At 46.1% G+C, this 22,491-nt stretch overlaps 1 protein-coding gene across 2 annotated transcripts in view; it reads right to left on the bottom strand.

Annotated features, from left to right (window-relative positions):
• The window catches only part of NSDHL (NAD(P) dependent steroid dehydrogenase-like), a 38,248-nt gene that overhangs the window by 3,159 nt on the left and 12,598 nt on the right, over positions 1–22,491 (bottom strand). For both annotated transcript variants that reach the window (XM_069063061.1, XM_069063062.1), the window contains exons 2-7: positions 16,817–16,944; positions 13,226–13,384; positions 9,501–9,647; positions 5,571–5,699; positions 2,971–3,113; positions 283–385 (exon numbers count right to left, since the gene is read on the bottom strand). In XM_069063061.1, the coding sequence (XP_068919162.1) occupies positions 283–385; positions 2,971–3,113; positions 5,571–5,699; positions 9,501–9,647; positions 13,226–13,384; positions 16,817–16,897 (762 nt within the window). In that variant the 5' untranslated portion in view covers positions 16,898–16,944. The remainder of the gene's footprint in view (positions 1–282; positions 386–2,970; positions 3,114–5,570; positions 5,700–9,500; positions 9,648–13,225; positions 13,385–16,816; positions 16,945–22,491) is intronic.

The following is a 22,491-nucleotide window of genomic DNA, read 5'->3' as shown; positions in this document are numbered from 1 at the left end:
GAGAGAGAGAGAGAGAGAGAGAGAGAGAGAGAGAGAGAGAGAGAGATTAAGAAAAAGCAATACAGATGGCAGCCAGGGCCAATAATACCAATGAATTCCAGGTTCACCCAATGCTGCTTCTGCTTCTGATAACAAAACAATGTCTTAATCGATTTGAAGATCCTGTTTGAAAGGCTACCCATCCCCAAATCCTCCATATGCCAATGCAGGCAAGCTGTTTGAGAAAGGGGCCTCTGTAAGCCCAAGGCTGTCACGTGAACCTTTGGGAATGAGAACACCTACCTGTCCACATAAGCCGGAGTCTGAGGAAAGGTGTTCTGCAGCCAAGATGTGGCCATGGACCACGTTTTCCACAAAGGTGAAATCCACTAAATTCTTCCCATTCCTGTGGGGATAAAAGGAGAAGTTTGACTTTGTATCTGGACAGGGAACTAGCACTGAGGTCTCGAGGTGCCTCGGAAGTGAGGGCCCATCAAAGTGTGGCTGCCTGTTGGGGCTCCAGGATATGCACTATGCCAAAGCTAAGAGTCTCCACAGACACTCAAACAAGTCAGCTGGGCATCTCCTGAGCCTGCCCGGCTGTCCTCGTGGTCCTACTGTGCTTAATGGTCCTTGTATTCTCTCTGAAGGAAAAGCTCCTCTCTGACAGCCCTTCCCAGACCCTGGGAGTGAAGCTGAACCGACGTTTTGCTCTTCCTTACCCCCTGCTCCCCACACACACTTTCCATCAACTCTTCCTGACCCTGCATAGAAACAGGGTGTGGCACAACACAGAGGAAGATCTAAGTTCAGCTACAGTTCAGACACTTGCTAGCCTGTTTGGCTCAGCTTCCTCATCTGTAAAATGGGGATAACAACAGCACCTACCTCCCAGGGTTGTCATGAGGACCAAATGAGATAAGCTTTGCAAAGCCCTTAGCACAGTGCCTGGCACATAGCCAGTGCTTAAGCCTTGCTTGTTTCCTTCCTTTCCTGTTCCCCAAAGCAAGAGATGAAGCATCAGAGAGGGATAGCAATCTAACCTGATGAAAAGAGGAGGAGGCGGTAGAGGGAGAAGACAGAGGGCTAGGGAGGAAAGAATCCAACAGGAGAAGTCAAAGGTTGGCCTCACAGCATTAGATGGAATTGGGAGGAAACAGCTAAAACAGCTAACAATAGGGGAATGGTTAAAGAAGTTGTCATACAGTCATGCAAGGGAATACAATAAAGTAATTAAGTCAGACAAGTGTGTGGAATACAAAGAAATCTGGAGAGACCTTTATGAAATAGTACCGAGAAAAAAAAGGCAGAAAGAAAGGAGTCAACTCGAACCGGGCCAAGGGAGAGAAAGTGAATGAGAAGGAACAAAGGATCCCGATGGGGACTGGGAGGAAGGGACAGGAATTCATTGAAATGGAAATAGCTCCAGTTCAACTGTCTGCATTACAGTTGGGCCTCAGTTTCTTCATCTGAAAAATGTGGGGGTTGTCCTCCAAGGAACTAACGCTGTGATCCTATGTTCAATGTGAAGTTTTTAATACAGCATTCAAAAAAGACTAAGAAAAAGACAGAGCCGAGAAGAGAAGGGAGGGTGGGGAATTTCAAAGATCTGTAGTTTCAGGACTTCTGTAAGTTGTGACTATCCCTCCATGAACACAGGTCTGTTCTCTGTGGGAGTCTACAAAACATGGTAGGCAGAGGCAAAACTCAGGTGGGTGATGTCAAAGCCCTTCTCCTGTTCTGACATCCTCTGATTCTAAGGACTGTGCATCTCTTGAGCCAGGTTCTTAGGGTGGGGATTTTTTGGGGGGAAGGGGTTCAGTGGTGATCTATTCTCATCAATGACTATAGCACCATGGTCACATTTGGATGCCACCCCCTCAGTCAGTACCTAGGGTGCTATATGAAGAAGTAGTAATACACACAAAAGAACTCTCTCCTGGAAACAAGACAATTTTAAAAGCCCTTAAGTTTCTATTTTCAAAATATTTCCAAGAGAGTAAGATTCCTAGAGAACGGGGAAGATCACATATGATTAGCAAAGAACTTTTAGTATCAATGAAAAAAAGGTAACTAAGAAGATATTGCAACTTTTGACACATCAAACTGTAAAATCTTTAGGAGAGCGACTTAGAAAAGTACCAAGAGGTCTTAAAATACGAGAAAGGAATAGGCAGAGTTTCTCTTAAAAACAAACCACAAAAAAAACCAAAACCCCATACCCCAAGCCCCCACCACTGCCCCTGCCCCCCAAACCAAACGCCTATTCATTTTGTTTTTTCTTTGAAATTAGCAAGCATTTAGTAGCTACCTTTATAGCAGGCCTTCCATAGTGCATCACATGCAAAGGGGATGCTTTGGATGATCAAATCAATGGGCCCCTTGCTCTCTTCTTTTTCCGCATTACATATGCCTCCTAGGAGAGGCGGTGCTGTTACCAGAGCAAATTGAGGACTGGCCTTAAGAGTCAGGAACTTCTTGGCTTGGAATCGTGCATCAGACACTTTATAACTGCATGATTCCAGGCAAGTCATGTTACCTCTCCCGGACTTGCTCCTCATTGGTTACAGGGAGATAATAAAGAACCAACCTCACAAGGTTGATAGAGGGATCAGATGAGAAGTCCTTATGCAATGCAAACTTTGTGTCAACTTCATTATTTATTTATTTGTTATTTCTTTTAAATATCAAACTTTATTATCCTGGGTTCTGGTATAGGTAATAGATTCTAGTCTGGGCTCCTTTCCTTAGGAGCTTCAGGACTTGGCACTTGTCATTTAAGTTTTCTAAGTTTACCCATCTTTAAAATGGGCACACTGGATCATGCCCTAGCTATCTCACAGGGCTTTGATGAGGATTAAATATAATAATGCTGTGAGAGTGCACTAAAAATTGCTAAGTGTTCTGTAAGGGCAGAAAAGTTCTAGGGAGGGCAGCAAGTAGATAGTAGTGATGTAGAAATATGGCGGAAGGAGCAGCCGCTAAGCTTACCCAATCATAAACTTCATTCTGCCACTCCTGGCTGCCTCAACAAGGATGGGGACCAGCTGCTGGTCTCTTGGGCCAAAGATGCCATGAGGGCGGATTGCTGTGGTTAAGAAATGACTGCTGGGTTCATTGGCATTCAGCACCTCCTGGGAAAGCAAAACAAAACATCAGAAGCCATTGACTTGAGGAGGCTTCGGCTCCGTCCGCAGATGTGAGAAGCCATCAGCATCTAGCCACCATGGAAGGAGGAAGAGGTGGGCCGAAATGCTGACGCAGCATTGTGAGGCCCCAGCGCATCCCAAGTCAGGGAGGCCAGGAGCCAGTAGAAACCCACTGGGTAGAAACCAACTAGGGAAAAGTGAAGTTGGGCGCTTTGCGTTCTAAAGACAGAAAAGAGAAAACCTGGCCTTTGGGTGGCCACTGGCTCCACGAGTCAACAATGACGTGTGGCTGCCAACCATGGGGTCTTCAGGACTATTGTAAGTAAAGCATCCAGGCCGAGGAAAGGTTAGAGTTTGAAAAGGATGTCAGAGAACCCTGGAAAATCTGAAGGGAAAACCAGGGAGTCTCTGGTGACTTTCCCCTCCCGAGGCTGCTTCACAGATATCAAAGTCTTCCCTAACTGAAGCACTTTTTGAGTCAAAGAACAGGTCAAGCAGTATAGTGCATCAGAGAGTGTGTCAGATTTAATGCCTGAAGACCTGGGTTCAAATCCTGCCTCTGTCACTTATGCCCAAGTGAAACATCTCTGGGCCTCAGTTTCCTCCTCTGTAAAATTAGGCAGCTGGATAAATAAGTTTGAAGGTCCCGTCTAGCTCTAAATCTACGATCCCATTAACATCATTAGAGATTCCAGAAAGCACGACACGGGCTACTTTGCACTTCAGTGTTCACTTATGGGCTAGCCAAGCACCAAAGAAAGTAAGGCAACAAGGGCCCACTTACTGTTCCTAAAAGAAATCTAGCAGTCTACACCATGACAGTACCACCAGTGCTTCTCAGCCCACACATTACCTCACTCATACATACATTCTTTCACCCTTTCCAAAGCAGGCCTTAACTATTTTTGTTTGTGTCCTGGACCCTTCTGGCTGTCTGGTGAAGCCCCTTGACCCCTTCTTGGAGTAATGATTTGAAATGCAGCAAATAAAACACAAAGACTCACAGAGGAAGCAATTATAGTAAGATACAGTTATCAAAAACAAAACCCAAAAGGCCCAAGTTAAGAAGGCCTGCTTGAAAGGGAGGGCCAGGAATAAATGTATCTTAGCCTCCAAACAGTCCTAAATAGAGAGGGAATCCTGGCTCTACCATCATCACTGAACTAGCTGTGTGACTCTGGATAGCTGGCTTGACCTCTCTGGACCCCAGCGCCCTCTCTGGGGGAATGAGGGGATGGGCCCAGATGCCAACCTCTGACCTCCTTCGAGCTCTAATCTATGCTCCTGTGGACACTACCCTTGAAAAATCACCAGCTCTCCAAGTCATAAAGTTTCCTGTCACCAGTCTCACAGAGGGTCTGTCTCCCCACCCCCACCCCCCATCTTGGCTGTGAATGGCAGATTTGATGTGGGTTCCCAAACCTGTTCTGCCAAACAGAAGCCCTGGGAGATCCTGTGAGTCGGGCATGATTTCTACTCAGCAGCATTGAGCAATACACAGAAACAAACAGGAGCCCCTCTTTCCAGCCCATGGAAAAATAGGGCCCTACTAAATTGCCAATCCTTTGGCCTTATTTCCTAGGCACCACCCTCATTTTTCAACAGGTTTCTGAGTCTTGTCGACAGAGGGGGCGGAGCAATTCTGCTAAAGGGGCAATGTGTGCTCAAGCCTGCTCTCAGGGGCCCCTCTCCAAGGGGCCTGCCCCCACTCTGCAGCCAGGAGGGGCCCTGGGGCACCCACAGGGGTAGCCTCTGTGCCTGACTCCCCCCGCGGCCCAGCCCGGCCTAGCTCTTCTTCGCTCCCTTGGGGAGGCTGGCCTGTCAGGTCTGCAAGGGGCTTTTAAGAAAATAAAGAGGAGAGCAAGAACCTGCTTTTAAAAATAGAAAAAAGATTTTTGGGAAACTAGGAAAGGTAATTAGGCTCCAAAGCGACTGCTCACGGTGACTTCACTTTCTCGAGCTGCCAGCTCCTGCTTTTGGGGAAATGTTTTATTGATCCTCTTTCTCTACCTCCTTGTGATTTCCCAGTGATTTGTTCCCTCCCAACCCTCCCCCGCAACTAAATCCTCCCCACTTGTAACAAAGACCAACAAGTAAGTAAAACAAATCGCAGGCTGAGTCTAACTGGGCTTGCCTCCCTAGCTCAGCCCCACTAGCCCATCACCTCTCTCCCTGCAGAGAGGTGGGTGCCTCTGATTTCCCTTAGTAACCAAGTAAACATTTTACACGTGTTACACATACAACTGACTTTACATTTCTTAGAGGGAAGTAGCAGCACTTGGGGGGGAGAAGTTTTACCCTGAAATCCAGAGAGCTCTAGCCCGACACGGTTGGAGAGCTTTCTCAACCAGATTAAGCCTGAAGACCCCAGGCGGGCGTGAGCTGCTCGAAGGGGCCCATTCTGGTTGTTCCCCAGCCAAATGCTCAATAACAGGTACATACTCTCTCCTGCAAGATCTTGGTCTCAGTGTAGTAGTCGATGGGTTTCATGGCATACGGGAGGTCCTCAGTCCCATTCTTGATGTCGACGCCCTCAAAGACGACACTGGCGCTGCTGGTTAAAATGAATTTCTGCCAAGATAGAGAAGATGCTTTTTGACTGAATGAACCAGGAGTGATTCCTACTGGAAAATTCCCATTCCTCACTGCTTGCTCCTACAGGGCCCCAATGCCTGCCCAGGAGGCTCCAGCTCCTCTTTTCACTGTGTCCCCCACCCACACACAAAGGAAACAAACCAATGGGCAGCTGCAAGGGAACTCGTTCACCTCTAACTACATTCTGAAGATCTGTAGATTCCAGGCCCCGATCTCAAAGGAGATAGTCTGCCTGATTTCCCCACCTTCTAGCCTTCTGTCAATTCCACTCTCCCAGAGGTCAGCACAGTCTGCACCCACACAATTTAGCATTTCATTACAGGTCGTCCTGTCCTGTTCTCTAATTGTTTCATGTGCCTGGGCTTTGCCTTCTCAAGCAGACTGTAATGTCCCTGCTCCTAAGAGCCAAGCCTTCCCTCTCTCCCTCTCCCTCTCTCTCTCTCTCTCTCTCTCTCTCTCTCTCTCTCTCTCTCTCTCTCTCTCTCTCTCTCTCCCTCTCTCCTTCTCTCTCTCTGTCTTTCTCGCTCTCCTGTCACTGCTGCGCCCCCTCCCCCGCAGTTCCCCCCTCCCCTCCTGCTCTGAGTACAGAGCAGGGGCCCGGAGTGGGCACTTAATAAACACTTGTGGGCTGGTTAATGGATACACAAGCTGCCATTAAAGGTAGAACTGCAAATCCCCCGCCCACGCTCCTTGCTGGCTCCAATCCTTTTTATTTTTTTTTTTTTATTTTTTGCTTTAAGTCCATGAAGAGGGATGGCAGTCCAGAGTCCATAGATTTCAAGCTACAAGGCCATATGCTTTGCCTTTCTCATTTTACAAAGGGGAAAACTGAGGCCAAGAGAGGTGATGTGACCCAAAGTCACCCAGGAAATGGCACACCTGGATCTTCTGGCTCTAAACAGAGCCCTTTTTAGTCTCTTTTTAAACTCAAAGATGGGAAGAATTTCTAGGGTTCCACCATTCTCCCCTCTTCATTGGGGTGCTCAATGCTGGGCCTTTGCGAAGTATAAACACCCAAAGGGGCCAATCGGAAGCAATCTCTCTTGCCACCAAGGGCACTTGGTCCTTAATGAGCAGGGTCTACTTCATTCTTCTTACTTTCTTACCTGTATGCCCAGTACCTAGGATAGAGCCTAGCACATTGTAGAGGCCCACTAAATACTTATTCCATCTATTTGGAATCATTGAGCTGGTGAGAACAGGAAGGGAAACTGAGTAGCTTGGTTCAAGGCACTGGATTGGGGGAGGAGGGAAATACACAGGAAGACAAGACCAGGAGATGGCAGACTCTGGAGGGAACCTAAGAGTATCAGAAAGACAGAGTCTTTGAAGCTGCCAGGGAAAGGTGGCAAGGGACAAGCACAGAGATCTGTTTGATCAGGCAGGTGAACGTTCCTGTGTATTGGCAGGATTACACTGCCATCTTAGCACATAGGATGGGCATTTAATAAGTGTGCAATGACTGACTGATATGTGTGAAGAAGGGAAGGAAAGCGCTCAATCTAGTGGTAGACAGATAAGTTAAGAGGATATTATACTAGATGAGGGCCTGAATTCTGGCTTTACATACACCTGCACGTGCCTCTTCCTCATAAAAGGAGAGGGTTGGACTAGAGGGCCTCTGAGGTCCCTTCCAGGTTTAAATCTGTGATCCTACAAACAATTCAATAACCATTTATTAAACTCCTACTGTGTCTCAACAAGCATTTATTAAGGACCATTATAATGTGCTGGGCATTGGGCTAAGTGCTAGATTACACCATTATGGCATGTTCTTGTGTTAAGGTACTGGGGGCCACACAAAGTTGAGATCAGACATGGTCTTGCTCTTTTGGAGCCCACAGACTGATCTCTTTCCCCCTCTCTCTCTTTCTCCGTCACACACATACACACCTATTGCACAAAATAACACTTGCTAATAAGTGCCAAAAAGAGGCACAAATTGCCCAGTGAGGTCAGAGGAGAAGGTAGCAATTTGGGGGTGGGAGGGAGGTGCATGTGGGGATTGATAACTGCAATGGGCAATGAAGCACTGGGTCCAGACCTTCTCAACTGTAAGGGCCCCTTCTTAACCTCCCAGAATTTTGTGCCACCCCCTCTCTCACCCCTGTACTACCCCTTGGTGGTATCTACTGGTCAAGAAAACACATGACAATATCTGGGACACAGAAGGGGGATTCTCATGGCACTGGCAATAATTCTGTGGCTGCCACCCCCTTTCCGTCTCCAGCTCCAGGGTGCCCAGGCTGGAATTTGATAGGGTGGGAACCTGGATCCAGCCATTATGCAAAACCCACAAAGCAGTAAACTCCATTTTGTGCCTCTCTCTTTAGTTCAAGCTACAGTGAAAACACATTAAGGATGGCCTGACATTCTTCAGATTCCACTTAGACATAGGGGGAAGATGAACTACCCACCCATGAGCCACAACTAATAAAGAAAGAGTAATAACTGCTCACATTGTTAGAGGGCTTTGAAGTCTGGGACAATCAACTAATGAGGTAGATGCTATTCTTATTTCTATTTTACAGATGAGAGAACTGAGGCTCAGGGAGCTCAAGGAATGTGCCCAGGGTCACAGTTAGTAAGTGTCTATGAATAGGATTTGAATTCAAGTCTTCGTTCTCCTACTTCAGCCCTCGATTTTATATGCTAAGAGAAGTCAGGTGATTTACCCATCCAAGCTTCAGAGGACTACTAGTCTTCTTTGCCCTTCTGTTGACAAAAAGCTTTTCAGGAGAGAAATGCCCCTGCTCTTTAGGGTCTCAGCAGGGCAACTTGGGATAATTAAAATGGGCTGAGTAATTCATTTATCTTGTTTTTGGAGTCAGATCCTGGCTCAGCTAGGTCTCTCTACCTCTTATTACCTATGTGACCTTAGACCATTCACTTTTCTCTGGGCCTAGCTGGACGAGATGACCTCAAAGGTCCTTTCTTACTCTTAATTTGTATGAGATGACCCAGGGAAAGTTGGGGAAGCAGCAGCTCTGGCTTGATTTCCTGTGAGGCCCTTGTGGCATTGGGGGTTGCTGCATGTTGCAAGCCCCCCATCACATAGCTCATTCAGGTCATGAGCTAAGCCCACATGGCCTCTGAGCCCCACTTCAGTGGCTCAAAAACAAATGCACAGTTTCATAAAAGGCAGGCAGCACGAACTTATTATGGTTCTTTCATCTGAGACCAAAATAATCAGATGATCACAGAATATCAAAAAAGAACCCATTAGCTACCCTTGAACTGCCAGTTATCACTGGCTACATCAAATATAACTGTCCTTCTCACTCTGTTCCTCCAGAAAAGTTGCCCATCTAGATAAGCAAAGACTTACAGAAAACAATTTTTCAAGTCTCTCCCCCCAATACCAAAACAAAAAAACCCACAGAAGGCGGCCAGACAGAGTTCAAGGCAAAACACGGCCCAGCATGCAACACTGCAAAGGACACTGGATTGGGAGTCAGAAAGATCAGCTTCAAATTCTGGTCCTGCCACTTGCTACCTCTGTGACCTTGAGCAAACTTCTCCCCCCCCTCTGGGCCTCGATTTCCTTCTCTGTAAAACGAGGTGGTTAAACTCCATTCCCCCTTTGTATTTATAATCTTATATGTAGCCTTGGGCAAGAGCTTTCCCCACTGTAGGCCTCTGTTTCCTCCTCTGTAAAATGACAGAGGTGGACTAGAGACCAACTCCAACTGAAAATCTTGGGGTCAAGACCTGTCATTGTCATTGCTGGTGCTTGCCACTTGGAAACCATCAGTTCTCTAGGCTGGTGCTCTGTACCTGAACTCCAGCCTCTTTGCATGCTTCGATGACTGTCTTGGTGCCTGTGTAGTTCACTCTATAAAAGAGCTCCTTATTATCAGAGGATGGAGCTGGTGATGCACAGTGGAAAACTGTCTTCACCCCGCTCAGAGCAGGGTATAGATCCTGGATGGGCAAGCAAAAGAAAGGGAAAAAGGAAGTTAAGATGTAGCTTTGGTCTTCTTCTGGTGGCTAGGAAGCCCGTTCACCTTCTCTGCCTCCTAGCTCACATCTCTGACGTCATCCTCAAAGGTCCATTGGCATCTAGCTTTGATCTCAGTGAGAGGACAGAGGGTTTACTTATCTCTCATCTTCCTTTTTTTGTTCTTCTGAACTTGCCAAAACACCAAAGAAACAGAACGTTCCCATACACAAAGGAGAGCAAAAAAAGGACTGTATACACAACTGTAAATCTCTCTTACATACAGCTTGCTTTTCCTTTTAAGAGTAAGATAAATTCAATATGTAACTTTAAGAGTTACCCTGCTTGTCTGTGTTTCTTCCTGGCCTTCCTTCTGTTGTAGTTATTAAACTGCTAAAGGGTGGGAAATCTGCAGCCTCGAGGCCATATGTGGCTCTCTAGGTCCTCAAGTGCAGCCCTTTGACTGAATCCAAACTTCACAGAACAGTTCCCCTTAATAAAAGGATTTGTTGGGGTGGCTAGGTGGCGTAGTGAATAGAGCACCGGCCCTGGAGTCAGGAGGACCTGAGTTCAAATGTGGCCTCAGACACTTGACATACTTACTAGCCATGTGACCTTAGGCAAGTCATTTAACCCCAATTACCCTCAAAAAAAAAAGGATTTGTTCTGCAACACTTGGACTCAGTTAAAAGAACACACCCAAGGACCTAGAGGGCCACATGTAGCCTCAATGCCACAGGTTCCCCACCCCTGGATACCCTTAGACCCAGTGATACTACTATTAAGCCTGTTTCCAAAGATGATCAGGGAAAAAGGAAAAGAACTTATATGTTCTAAAATATTGACAGCAGTTCTCTTTGTGGTATCAAAGAAGTGGAAATTGTGGCAATGCCCATCAACTGGCGAACAGTTAAACAAGTTGTGCTATGTGATTGTGATGGAATACTACTGTGCTGTAAGAAATGATGAACTCAATGATCATAGAAAAGCATGGAGAGACTTGCATGAAATAATGAAGAGCAGGGCGGGTAGGTGGCCCAGTGAATAGAGCACTGGCCCTGGAGTCAGGAGGACCTGAGTTCAAATCTGGCCTCAGACACTTAACGCTGTGTGACCTTGGGCAAGTCACTTAACCCCAACTGCCTGCCCTCCCCCCTCCAAAAAGAAAATATAATGAAGAACAAAATGAGCAGAATCCAGAGAACACTGTATACAGTAACAGCAATATTGTTTTAAAAACAACTTTGAGCCACCAAGTCAATTCTATTATAAATACCCAAAGGAACTACAAAGGGCCTATAAAGGAAGAAGCTATCTGCACCCAGAGAAAAAACTGATAAAGAAAAATATATAAAGAATGATTTTACATATATATGCATATTGTGTCTAGTGGTAGCCATCTCTAGGGAGGAAAAAAAAGAAATTTACATGAAAACTTTATTATATATTTAAAAGGATCATCAAGTTATACATAATAGATTTGCAGTTTCATATACAATCATCTTTTTTATTATACTGTGTTATGAAAATGCTTGTTTTATTCTATACATTCAAAACAAAATAAATAAAAATTTAAAAAATGCTTTGGTGATCCTCTTTCCTTTTTCTTTCTGTCAATCCTATTGACAGCCCCTTCTTTTTCCCCTCCTCCCTTCATATTGAAAAAACAAACCCAAACCCTTCGAACAGATATGTATAGTCCAGCAAAACAAATCTGCATACTGTCCATGTCCAGAAACATATGCCTCATTCAGTACGCCGAGTCCAGCTCCTGAGAGAGGACTTTGCTAGTGTCCATAAAGAGGAGAGGGATATGTAGCTGACATCTCACTAGTTGTGCCTGTCTACACTGGGGTTATACACAGTGAAAGCCCATCTTTTTAGTATGGTTTTCTACTTCAGTTTAGGGTTCTTACAAATCGATGCTCACATCACACAACTGTTCCAATGCCCAATAAAAAAAATAGCCTGTAACATACCATGGTCACTTCCCTTCCAGAAGGCAGACCAAGATCTTGCTGCCAACACCCTCCTTGGCTGGGCTGGACCCATGTCCTAGCCTATGGCATTCATGACTACTGGTGCTCCATAGACAGAGCTGAAAGGCCCAGCCTTTGGGGGCTTCCACAGAGAGATGGCAGGATATATGGGAGGTAATGGGGGGCTTGGGCTTGTATGAAAGAGAGGCCTGGGACTGAGTTAGCCCAGAAACAGTTCACTGAGTTAACACTGGGAAATGCTCTGTAGTTGAAGTGATTCAAGATGAGTCCCAATCCCTGCTATGGTGCTCAGTTACTGCCAATGTGACCCTGGATAAGTTACCTTCCCTCTATGGGCTCAGTAATCTTCTCTATAAAATCAGTGGGGGTACTAGGTAACTTCTAAGGTCGCTTCCAGTTCCACAGCCTACAGGCTATAGAAGAGGAATGTAGAGGAGTGGAGAATGAGCTTCGCTTCAAGAAGTCCTGGGTTCAAATTTCACCTCAAACACTTACTAGCTGTGGGACTCCGTTTCCTCATCTCTAAAATGGGGTGGATAATAACAGCATCTACTTCACAGTGTGGTGGGCATCAATTGAGATAATATATGTAAAGTGCCTTGTCAACCTTAAAGAGCTAGAAAAATGCTAGCTATTAGGATGCTGATGACTAAGTTGGATTGTGGGAAGAGTTCAGGCTCAGAGTGAGTCTAGCATCACTGAAAGCCCACAGATACTCCTGCCAGGCCTCCAGGGCCTTCTGAGACTCTGGGGAGACCAGTGATGGGGTCATGCTAAGTCTAGATTACTAATGGTAGTTAGGCAGAATAGATTAGAACATGTCAGGGCCTCCTAATGTAGGCTGAGCTAGATTTCTTTTATTCCTACCTGTCATACATACCTGGTGCACAATTTCAGAATTAATATACTCTCAATTTCCTTGTCAAGAAATCCTAGGATACACACTCCCTTGGGTTCTGAAGTGTCTAGTGGCTATGGGAAGAAGGCAAAGAAACGAAGGCAGGTACCAGAAACGAGCTCCAAGAAACAGTGGGAGCAGTAGCAGCAGGAGAGGGGAGTTTAATTAGGCAATTAATTAGGGACAGAGCAGGGCAGCTTCCTGAACCTAGGGTCGAGTGAGCTTCAGGCCTCAGGATGGGATTCAGCAATCAAGTATGCTTTAAAGGGTGGTGACAGGCCTGAGCCCAAAGGGCAAAGGTCACCTAGACTGAGTCAAAACCGAGAAGCTGGTGATGCAGCTGGAGGTGACCAGCTTCAATGCCAGGGCTCGGAAGAACTCCAATGACTTTCAGACCTCCTGAGAACAAAAGGGAACTCAGAGGTGATCAGTCCCACTGTGGCATTGATCCTTTGACACAGCTATGGTGTTGCTTGTATAAGGGGCTCTCCTGAAGGTTAGCCATTTAGCCCAACTAAAGGATTTAATACCATTCACCTCTGGGGACCTGAATGGAAGAAGTCTAAGAAAACTAAATGCTAGTATCCAACAAGATCAATCAAAAAACATTCCCCTGGTTCCCGAGGATCTGGGCTGAGCTAGCAGGGTCTTGTTGGAACAGTACCTTTTTATTGCAGAGGTCTCCCAGGAAAAACTTCACCTTGGGGTTCTCGAATCCTTGCCGGATGTCAAAGACATTGACCAAGTAGCCTCTGGCCAGCAGCTGTTCAACCAAATGTTGGCCCAAAAACCCAGAGCCCCCGATCACAGTACATTTCTTGGCCTGTGGAAACAAAAAAGATCATGGAGAGAGGCAGACAGGGAGGACAGTGGGCAGTAGTTGTGACATTCAGAACCACTGACCTCTCAGTGGGTTAGTGACCCTAGTGCCAATGTAGGGAGACTCAATTTTCCCTCTCACTAGAGGTACAGACGGGATCTGCATCGGTAGGGATTACAGATCTGATGATTCACTGAATTCAGCTCTGGTTGGCTCTGATGAACAAGAGATATGCCATGTTTCTCTGGCAGAATGCATACCCATGGGAGACAGCAGGCAGTTACTCTGAAAGCAGGTGAATTAGCTCTGACGATGACAGTGCCAACGCCAACAGAAGGAAGAAGACATTCTCATTCCTGATTTCTAATGCCTCCCCCGTTCTCCCTTCCTGTGCACCTTTATGCCAAAGGAAGCTGGCACTCCAACCAGAGTATGCTCTTCCAAAAGGAATAAAGTAGAAAGCATGGTCTCAGTGGTCTTCACGGCAGGGGGCAGGCAGGGATAGAGTGGGCTTTCTCCTAAGTGGTTGGGCAACTTTGAACAAGCCACTTGGGCTCTCTGTGCCTCAGTTTACTCATCTTCAAATGGAATAGTATTAACTGAGCCTTTATCTTCTGAGATTTTAGGGTTGGGGTAAGTATGGATTAATAAGTTAACAGTTGTTCAGTGCACTGCTATCTATTCAGGTCAGGGGCTTTACTTTTTTCCTTTCTCCCCTGAACGCTGAAGAGCTAAGCTTATCGTATTAGCAAAGCACTCTATTGATTCCATTTGGCTTGGGCAACATCAACAATTTGTTAGCTAAAGTCCAACTCTGAGATTGTTGTCACCGGCGGCTGTGTATGAGAAAGGAAATGCATACAGAGAGCAAAGATTCTGACTCTGGGAAGAAACTGAAGAGAATAAAGCATACCCCACTCCCCCACCCCCCAGATGCTTCCCAGGGGCATTTCTCCAAAGCTGCTTTCAAGACCATATCTATGTTTCACTTCTTTATCACGTCCAATCCCTCATTTCTTGAGCTCCCAGCCAGCCAGCAAAGTCAAGGATTGGTAGAGGTTGGGGGAGGGAGACTCACAGACTTGAGATAAACTCTGCTCCCCACTCCAGAAACGCCAGCTCCAGTCACTTTGAGTAATGCTTTGATTCTCAACCCTATTTTGTCGCTTATCTCTGAACCAAACCCAACGCCTCTACACAAGAATTATTGACAGGCACCCCAGCCCTCTCCAGCACCAGAGCAAGGCTCAGGTTATCAACAGGACTGAGAAAAGGGCAGTGGAGAGGGGTAGGGTAGGGGCCAGCGAGTTGGGTTTTGGCGATATTCCAAAGCCCCGTGTGAGTCGATTTCAGATCCACTAGTCTATGTTCTTTACTAGTTACGGGGCTCTCTCACTTTTTCAAAGGGAAATGACCTGTCCTGATATATTAGGTGCCATATCAAAATATATGAGCCCTCTTGCCATGCTACATTATGACAGGATGTTTCATGATCATTACAGAAACTGAGACCTGATGCCCATTACAAGATTCTCTTGTTATAATAGTATGCTGTGTTGAATATTACTGAATCAAATAGGGGTATTGGCTGCGGTTTGGTTATCTGTATGTTTTACAGAGAGATTCTCACGGCAATGGGATCTGATCTGGAGAGAAGAGGGCAACCATCTTCAAATAAGGATAACACTTTCAACTATGTGTCTAACAAGTAGCTATAATGGGTATGAAGCCCCGCTATTTGCCAAGGTCGTGAAGGATGGAACAGGGGAGCAGGCTTAGATGACAGGACAGGAAGAAGCACTGGGGTTAGAAATGAGAGAAACACTTCCAGGTTGCAAACAAAGAATGGACCTCTCAGAGAAGCCATGAATTCTATGTATCCGAGGGTTTTCTGAGATACCCATCTCTACAGTTTCTTTCATAGCAGTGCAGGCCTAGAGAGGAGAGGATTGACTCAGTCGTCTCTGGACATGCCTTCATATTCCAGAGGCTCTGATTCGGAACAGCTCAGCATGACAGCCATGTTCTTTTGCTCCTGATGCTAGCTCAGCTCTGCCTCGATTGCCCAACAGGACTAAGTTGTGGCCAGCATATACATCAAGCACTTTGCAAACACAAAGATACAATTGAAATGCCATCCTGTATCATTATCAGTTATGATTTCAGATGAATTCCCTTGAAACCCCCTCCTTGGTGGAGGTAATTTCTGCCCATGTTCATCAGCTTCCCCAGTTTCTTTGCGTTCTTTCACTGGCCTCATGGGATCCGAGAGGCAGTGAACCTGTAGTGAAAAAGACCAGTGGACTTGGAGTCGCAAGGACCTAGGGTTGGATCTTGGGTCTGACACTCACACAGCTGCATCCCCTTGGCCAAGTCATTTTACATCTCTGAGCCTTAGTTTATCTATAAAATGAGGATAACAACAGCATTCGCCTCCCAAGATCAAATGAGACACTGTACAGAAACCTGCAAACCCCACCTGAATGGCAGTTCTCATTATGCTAACCAAGACTGCTATGTACACGTTAGCTGTCTCTTCCCCATCGCTTCCACCAATACCAAGGCTGACCTTGTCTAATTGGCTGCCATGATGAACCGATGACACACGCCTCTCCAAATGGGCCAGACGCTTATGGAATCCACTGCTCAGTGACACCATTACAACCAAATCCAACTAGGTAGCCAACAGCATTTCCAGGGCCATCATTTGCATCCTCTCCTGGAGACAGCTTTTATGCCCCTTTCCTCTAGTGCCTCAGTGGCCTTTAGTTCCAAGGCAACATGGCTGAATGCCGCCTCGCTCAGGCGAGCCCGACTCTTAGTGAATTCTGTCTGCCAGATGTGATCATTATTACATTTTTCCCATTTCTCTCAATTCTTCTTATCAGTACCCTGAGCATTTGACTTCAGACTCAGGCAACGGTAATTTCCTGAACGGCTCTTTCTTCTTTTATTGACTCTCCGAACAGTATCAACTGGCACCAAGCTCATTTTCAGTTATCTTCCCGAACCATCTTTGTCTGGGCTGGGCTGCTTGCGCCAACCTCTCCTCACAAGCTTGCTGTGAGGAAAGGGCTTTTAAAATCGGAACTCTCATTTAACCCTGAAATGGCCTCTCCGGCACTGTGCTCTAACTTGGCAGCTACTACAAATCCTCTTGGAAGTAGGCGGGTACAAAACTTAAAGAACATCATGGCCTGTCAAAATGATTCTTACGGTGACCTCACCATTCTGCCCTAGTAGACCCCCACCACTCTGCCAAGAAGAGGAAGAAGAGGGTGTTGTATGTCATTATCTGATCTCCAGGACCAGTTATTCACAGTATGGTTTCCTTTGAGCAGTCTTTTCATCTACGTGCCTGGGAGCTGGTTAACTGCTTTACCGTCCCAGGGTGTGTGAGTCAATGGCCTGCTGAGGTACCCCCCATCCCCTTACCTGCTGCTGGTCACTAATGTTTTCTGCCACTTGTTTTTCTTCAGGCTTGGGCACCATATGCTCACCAATTGTGCTCTCCATTTTCTGTTCAAATATTGGGTCCAGTCTGATGACCAACTTTTCTCTTCCTAAAGACAGACAGATGTAGAGACAGACATTGAAACGGTGACAACCCCGAGGCCTTCAAGCACCAGCTCCCTTGAGGTTCCTCAGACAGGCCTTGGGAGAGGGCCTGGTATCTCTCTCAGGTCCTCTGAGAGGATGGCCGGCATGCTATGTGTTCCCTCCGCCCCCGACATACACACACAGACAAACAGACAGACAGACATGGTCCTGGCTGCCCTTACAGACACCGCATAGACCTAACTGGACCTGGGAGAACACGCCATCTCATGCCAAACGAGGAACCCTGCCAGACAATCACAACCCGCCATCTACTGCCGTCTATACGATAGCTCTTTTACAGGGAGCGCAAGGGCTATGCGGAAGCCACGAGAAACGCTGAAACCACACTTGGTTACCATCTCACCCTAGGCAATGGGAGAGTCATTGGCCAAGGGTAAGATCTGCCTTGAACACAAGACTCCTTTGAAAGTGGCCAGAAATTCACTCAAGTAGGCTATGGGTCCAAGGAGATAAGCCATTCATAGTGGCCCAGGTGGCTTCCATATGCTAGCCCAGATCACAGTACAGGAAAATCTTTAATTCAGTCTTAGCATCCCATACAAAAAAGAGGGATTTGTCCACTGGAGGTCTCTCTCAAGTCAAATACACTGCTTGGTATGAGGTCAGAGGAGCAGCTCTTTCCCCCTACTGGCTCAGGAGACACACTACAGAGATTCCAGTGATGGATCTGGAAGTTGGAGGACTGGAACAGAATCCTGGCTCAGCCATGTATCTATTGTCTGTGACTTTGGGCAAGTCATTTCCACTTTCTGAGTCTCAGTTTCTTCACTGGGGTTTTATTAGACGACCTCTGACGTCTCTTCCAGCTCTAAAGCTATACTCCCGGGACCTTGGAGACCATCCACAAATTCTAAGTGAAAGTCTAGAGTATCTCTGAAGCACACAAAAGAAAGGGACATTTATATGCACAGTGGTGGTGGTCGGGGAGACAGTAGTAGTAGTCATAGTAGTAGAAATAGTAGTGGGGGCAGGGCCTGGGAAGTGCTTAGAAACATGGAAGTCTTGACTAGAATGGAACTGGTTTCTCTAGGTTTCTCTCCCTCGGCTCTTCTAAGGTCTAGTCATTAACTAAAGAAAATTTCAGAAAAACTAAGGATTCAATTCAATTACCCCTTTCTGCTAAAAAGTGGGAACTTTAACATTTGGGAGGGAAAAAAAGGAATTGTGATTCCCAAAACTTCCCTGGAAAGTTTTGGGGAGGGAAGACAGTCACCTTGGGTAAACAGAGGCACAGAATGACCTTAGTTTGACTAAAGTCACCTACAGGCCACCAGAAGTGGTTTTTCCTATATTAGAAGTTCTTTGTCACTAACCTTCAAGACTGATAGCAAGACTAGCTAATTCTAACATCCCTGCCCTCCCTGCCCAAAAAACCCCCAAAACAATACCTTTCATTTAAATCAGGATTTCATTAGTAGGGAATTTCTGATAAGGCAACTTTTTCCATCTCTGCATATAGGTAACCCTGGCTACTCTATCTTCCAGCCTTAAGAGAAGTTGCCAGGGTCCCATTGTCAGTATGTATTAAAAACAGGACTCTAGGCCAGGATGTCTATCCTTTCTGCCCATTTTACTACACTGACACTCACAACTACTTAGACAATCTACAAAGCTCACACGTCTAGAGCTGGGAGGGTCCTCAGAGGCCATCTGTGCCATCCCCCAGCCCCTCTTATTTGACAGATGATATGCCCAAAGTTACAGAGGTTACATGTCAGAGGCAGGATTTGAAGCCAGGCTCTTGGCCCCCAAAGCCAGTCTACTAGACCTTCCTACCATGTGACTTCCAGCTAAGCTTTCAGAGGGAAAAGGGGCTGCTCTCCCTTTTTTGCAAGTCCTTCAGGGCCTGGCACAGAGTTTTATATACAAGAAGTATTTGACAAGTTTTGGAGTCTGACCTGACCTTTGATTTCATTGGTACTGAGAACTCTGGGGTGAGGAAACTCCCTTCAATGCAGCCACTGCAGACTGGCACCTTCTCTGCACCTCCTAAATTGCCCAGGAGACTTACTCAGGGTCACACAGCCAGGGGGTCACACAAGGCAGGGCTTTATTCCGGGTCCTCCTGGCTTTAGGCTGGCTCTCATCTCACTATGCTACGCTGTCTCTGTCAAAGGAACAAATGCTACCTTAGCAGATTCAATGAAATAGCCAAGATTGGAAACAAACAGTCGCTCAACAATCTGACTGCCTTCTAGGGGAGGCTACGTGGTGTGTGTCATGAAAAAGCCCTAGATTTCAAGGAGGAAGGACCTGTGTTCGAATTCCAGCTCTCTTCCTCCCTGCCCAAATGACCTTTGGCAAGACCCTTCTACTCTCTGGGCCTCAGTTTTATCATATCTGTGAACTTGTTTCTTTAAAAAAATAAAAGAAAGAAAGAAAGATTAGGATAATTGCATTTCACCATAATTGGTTTTCTTTGTAAGTCTACATGTTTTATTTTTTTGCATTTAAAAACATGAATCTGGGGCGGCTAGGTGGTACAGTGAATAAAGTACCGGCCCTGGAGTCAGGAGGACCTGAGTTCAAATCCAGCCTCAGACACTTGACACACTTACTAGCCATGTGATCTTGGGCAAGTCACTTAATCTCAATTGCCTTTCCTTCCCCCTCAAAAAAGCAAAAAAATAAAAAAATGAATCCGAGAAAGGGGTCCATAAACTTCCTCAAACTGACTGCCCAAGGGGTCTAGGACATATAACAAAAGTGAGGAAGCCCTTCCCTAGAAGGTCACTCAGACCCCTTCCATGTCTAGGTTCTCTAAGCTCAGGCTTCTTCCTTTCTGCCCTTGCTCTCCCTACGCACATTGGATATCACCCTCCCCTGCAACTTGCTGTTCCCCCTAGTTTTATTTTACCTTTCCCTAAACTCTATGGCTATACCAGACCCTTCTCAATATCTCCAAAAATCTTCCTTTGGTCAATGAAGAACTGTGACCACCATATATATATAAATTTTTTTTTGGGGGGGGGGCTAAGTGACTTGCCCAGGGTCACACTGCTAGTAAGTATCTGAATTTGAACTCAGGTCCTTCTGATTCCAGGGTCCCTGTTCTATCCACTGTGCCACATAGCTGCCCTCTTTCAAAAGGAAGAGATCTTCATTTAAAGGTAGCCCTGTTGTAGTAGACAGAAAGAGAGAGAAAGCCTGGGAACTAACAAGTCAGTCAGAAAGTCAACAAGCATTTATTAAGTGCCTACTGTGTGCCAGGAAGAGCAAGGTTTAAGTTATGCCCCTAACACATACTGGCTGTGTGACCCTGGGCAAATGATTTCCTCTCTGAACCCTCTAGGCCAGAGGTATCAAATTTGTCAAGTGCTATGGCCTACAGGGATCCTTCTGTATGGTTCAGTGGTTGCATATCTCTTTGGGTTTGAGTTGTGGCTCTAAGTTTCAGAGATGCTGACCTGCATTGGTAGATGGAGTTCCCCCACCTGGGAGTTCCCTATATCAATAAAAGGGCCAGTCCCAATCCCTATCTTATTTAGTCTAAGGAACTGATTTGAAATAGAAAAGTAAAATTCTTACATGATAAATTTAATGTTATTTTGTATAATTTCATTTAACAGGTATTTTTGTTCATTAATTATAATGATCATAAAATCTTCAAAATATGAAATATTGGGGTATAGACATATGCAGTAGACCATGCTAGAATCTCAAAAATCTACACTGTAACAGTCCCACCAGAGAACTTTTAATACTTGTGGTTTTTACCCATTGTACATAAGGGCTAACAGAAGGAGAGCCTAAGCATGGCACTGGCAGCCATGAAATGAAATACAAAGAGACTGAGAAGAAGGTCTTTGGCGCATCGGAAAGATTCTCTTCTTAGGGCACTTATGGGAAGACAGGGACAAGAATCCTAAAGGATGGGAAGGCATGGCTTGGCTGCAATCTGCCAGAACTAAGAATTTTCTGCACACAAGCACTATATGCTATAGCCAAGGCAAACAAAGCCCTCAGTTGAGGCATGGTAGGGTGACGCTACTGGGGACCAGGGAAGGCCAGGAAGATCGGCCTAGTCTACTACGCGGCAGCTTTCCATTTTAACTATTCTTTGCCAGCTGTTATTTCTCTGTAGCTGAAGTGATCTCACAATTTGGCAGCCTGGGACGAAGACTAGGCTGCCCCAACTTGGTTGTGGCTCTTAGAGCCAACACAGCATGGACAGATCGTGGATACTTGGAAAAGTCTACCGTGGGACTTTTTCATCCATTAACAAAGAAAGAGTGTTTCTTTCAGCCAAGGCTAGGGTTCTTTAATGTAACAGACACAAACCCTGAGTTCCCCTCTGTGTGGGAGAGCACAGTGCTGAAATTCTAATTGAAGCCAATAGGAAAATAAGAGTGAATAGATGTACTTTATACACAAACATTTTAGAAGTGGGTCTATTGTGTAACGTCAGGTCAGCATGTTGTTCAAAGTACTACTGAGTGTGCATTGCTATCCCGTCCCCCACCCCCCCCCCCCCCCCCCAGAATATCTGGCTTGAGCTAGCTACTCTAAGAACTGCTGCTGACTTGCCCAAGAAACCACAACATATCCCACCAAGTGTACCTACTACCTCTGGCTTGCCCATGGCCCAGAGGGGAAGGCACTGACGGGGCAGTTACTTAACCAGCGTTAAACTAAACACAACCCAGACAGTCCAGCGCTGCTAGTGAAAGCCCCAAGAGCCAACATCTCCCAATTAAATGACCCACCTGAAGCGAGACAGGCAAATCTACCCATCTTCACCACTTCCTGGAATCAGCTCCCCCCCTCCCCCAAGTCCAAAAGACTGCAGTTGGCCTTGGGACCAGCAAAGACCACCAGCCTTCCACCCATATGATGTAATCCCCTCATTTATAGAACAGAGGTCTCAGGGTCAGAACAACACAGGACATAATTATATCGACAAGTTCTACCACTCAGACATGAAGACAGTATTGAGATTTGTCGCCTACGTTTGTTTGGGATCCAGACCTGGGATTTTTATTAGTCGCTAGAGATTTTCCGATGTGGAAACTTCTTCCCCTGACACAGACTGACTAGCAAGTATCACTTGCAAATTATGGTCTTAAATAAATGCCCAGAGCACCGAGAAGATAAGTAACCTACCCCGAGTTCGAGTGACGCCAACCAGGATGTACCCAAGGGCTTCCCAAGTCCAAGGATGGCCCTCTATTCACTGTAAATACCACATGCTTCACTTGAGTATCTGGGAAGTTGGGATTCAAAGGGCTGAACTTGAGGATCTAGAGGGCCATGTGCTAGGTACCTCTCCCATGCTTGCTCAGGCCACTCTCTCAGAGTTGTTGGAGCCAAATACTTCATTGCCCTGTGGCTGACCTGGTGCTGAGCCTCTGAACTTTGAGAGGGTGGTTCTGGGAACCCACAGGCACACCCAGAGTATACAACAAGCACAGAGACACAATATATCCATTGAGCGCACGCATGCACACACACACACACACACACACACACACACACACACACACACACAC

The sequence above is a fragment of the Petaurus breviceps genome, unplaced genomic scaffold (genome assembly GCF_028583685.1).
Source record: "Petaurus breviceps papuanus isolate PSGF00001 unplaced genomic scaffold, PetGlider_PUasm1.0 90535, whole genome shotgun sequence".
Taxonomy (NCBI): Eukaryota; Metazoa; Chordata; class Mammalia; order Diprotodontia; family Petauridae; genus Petaurus; species Petaurus breviceps.
This window is presented reverse-complemented; position numbering and strand designations above follow the sequence as displayed.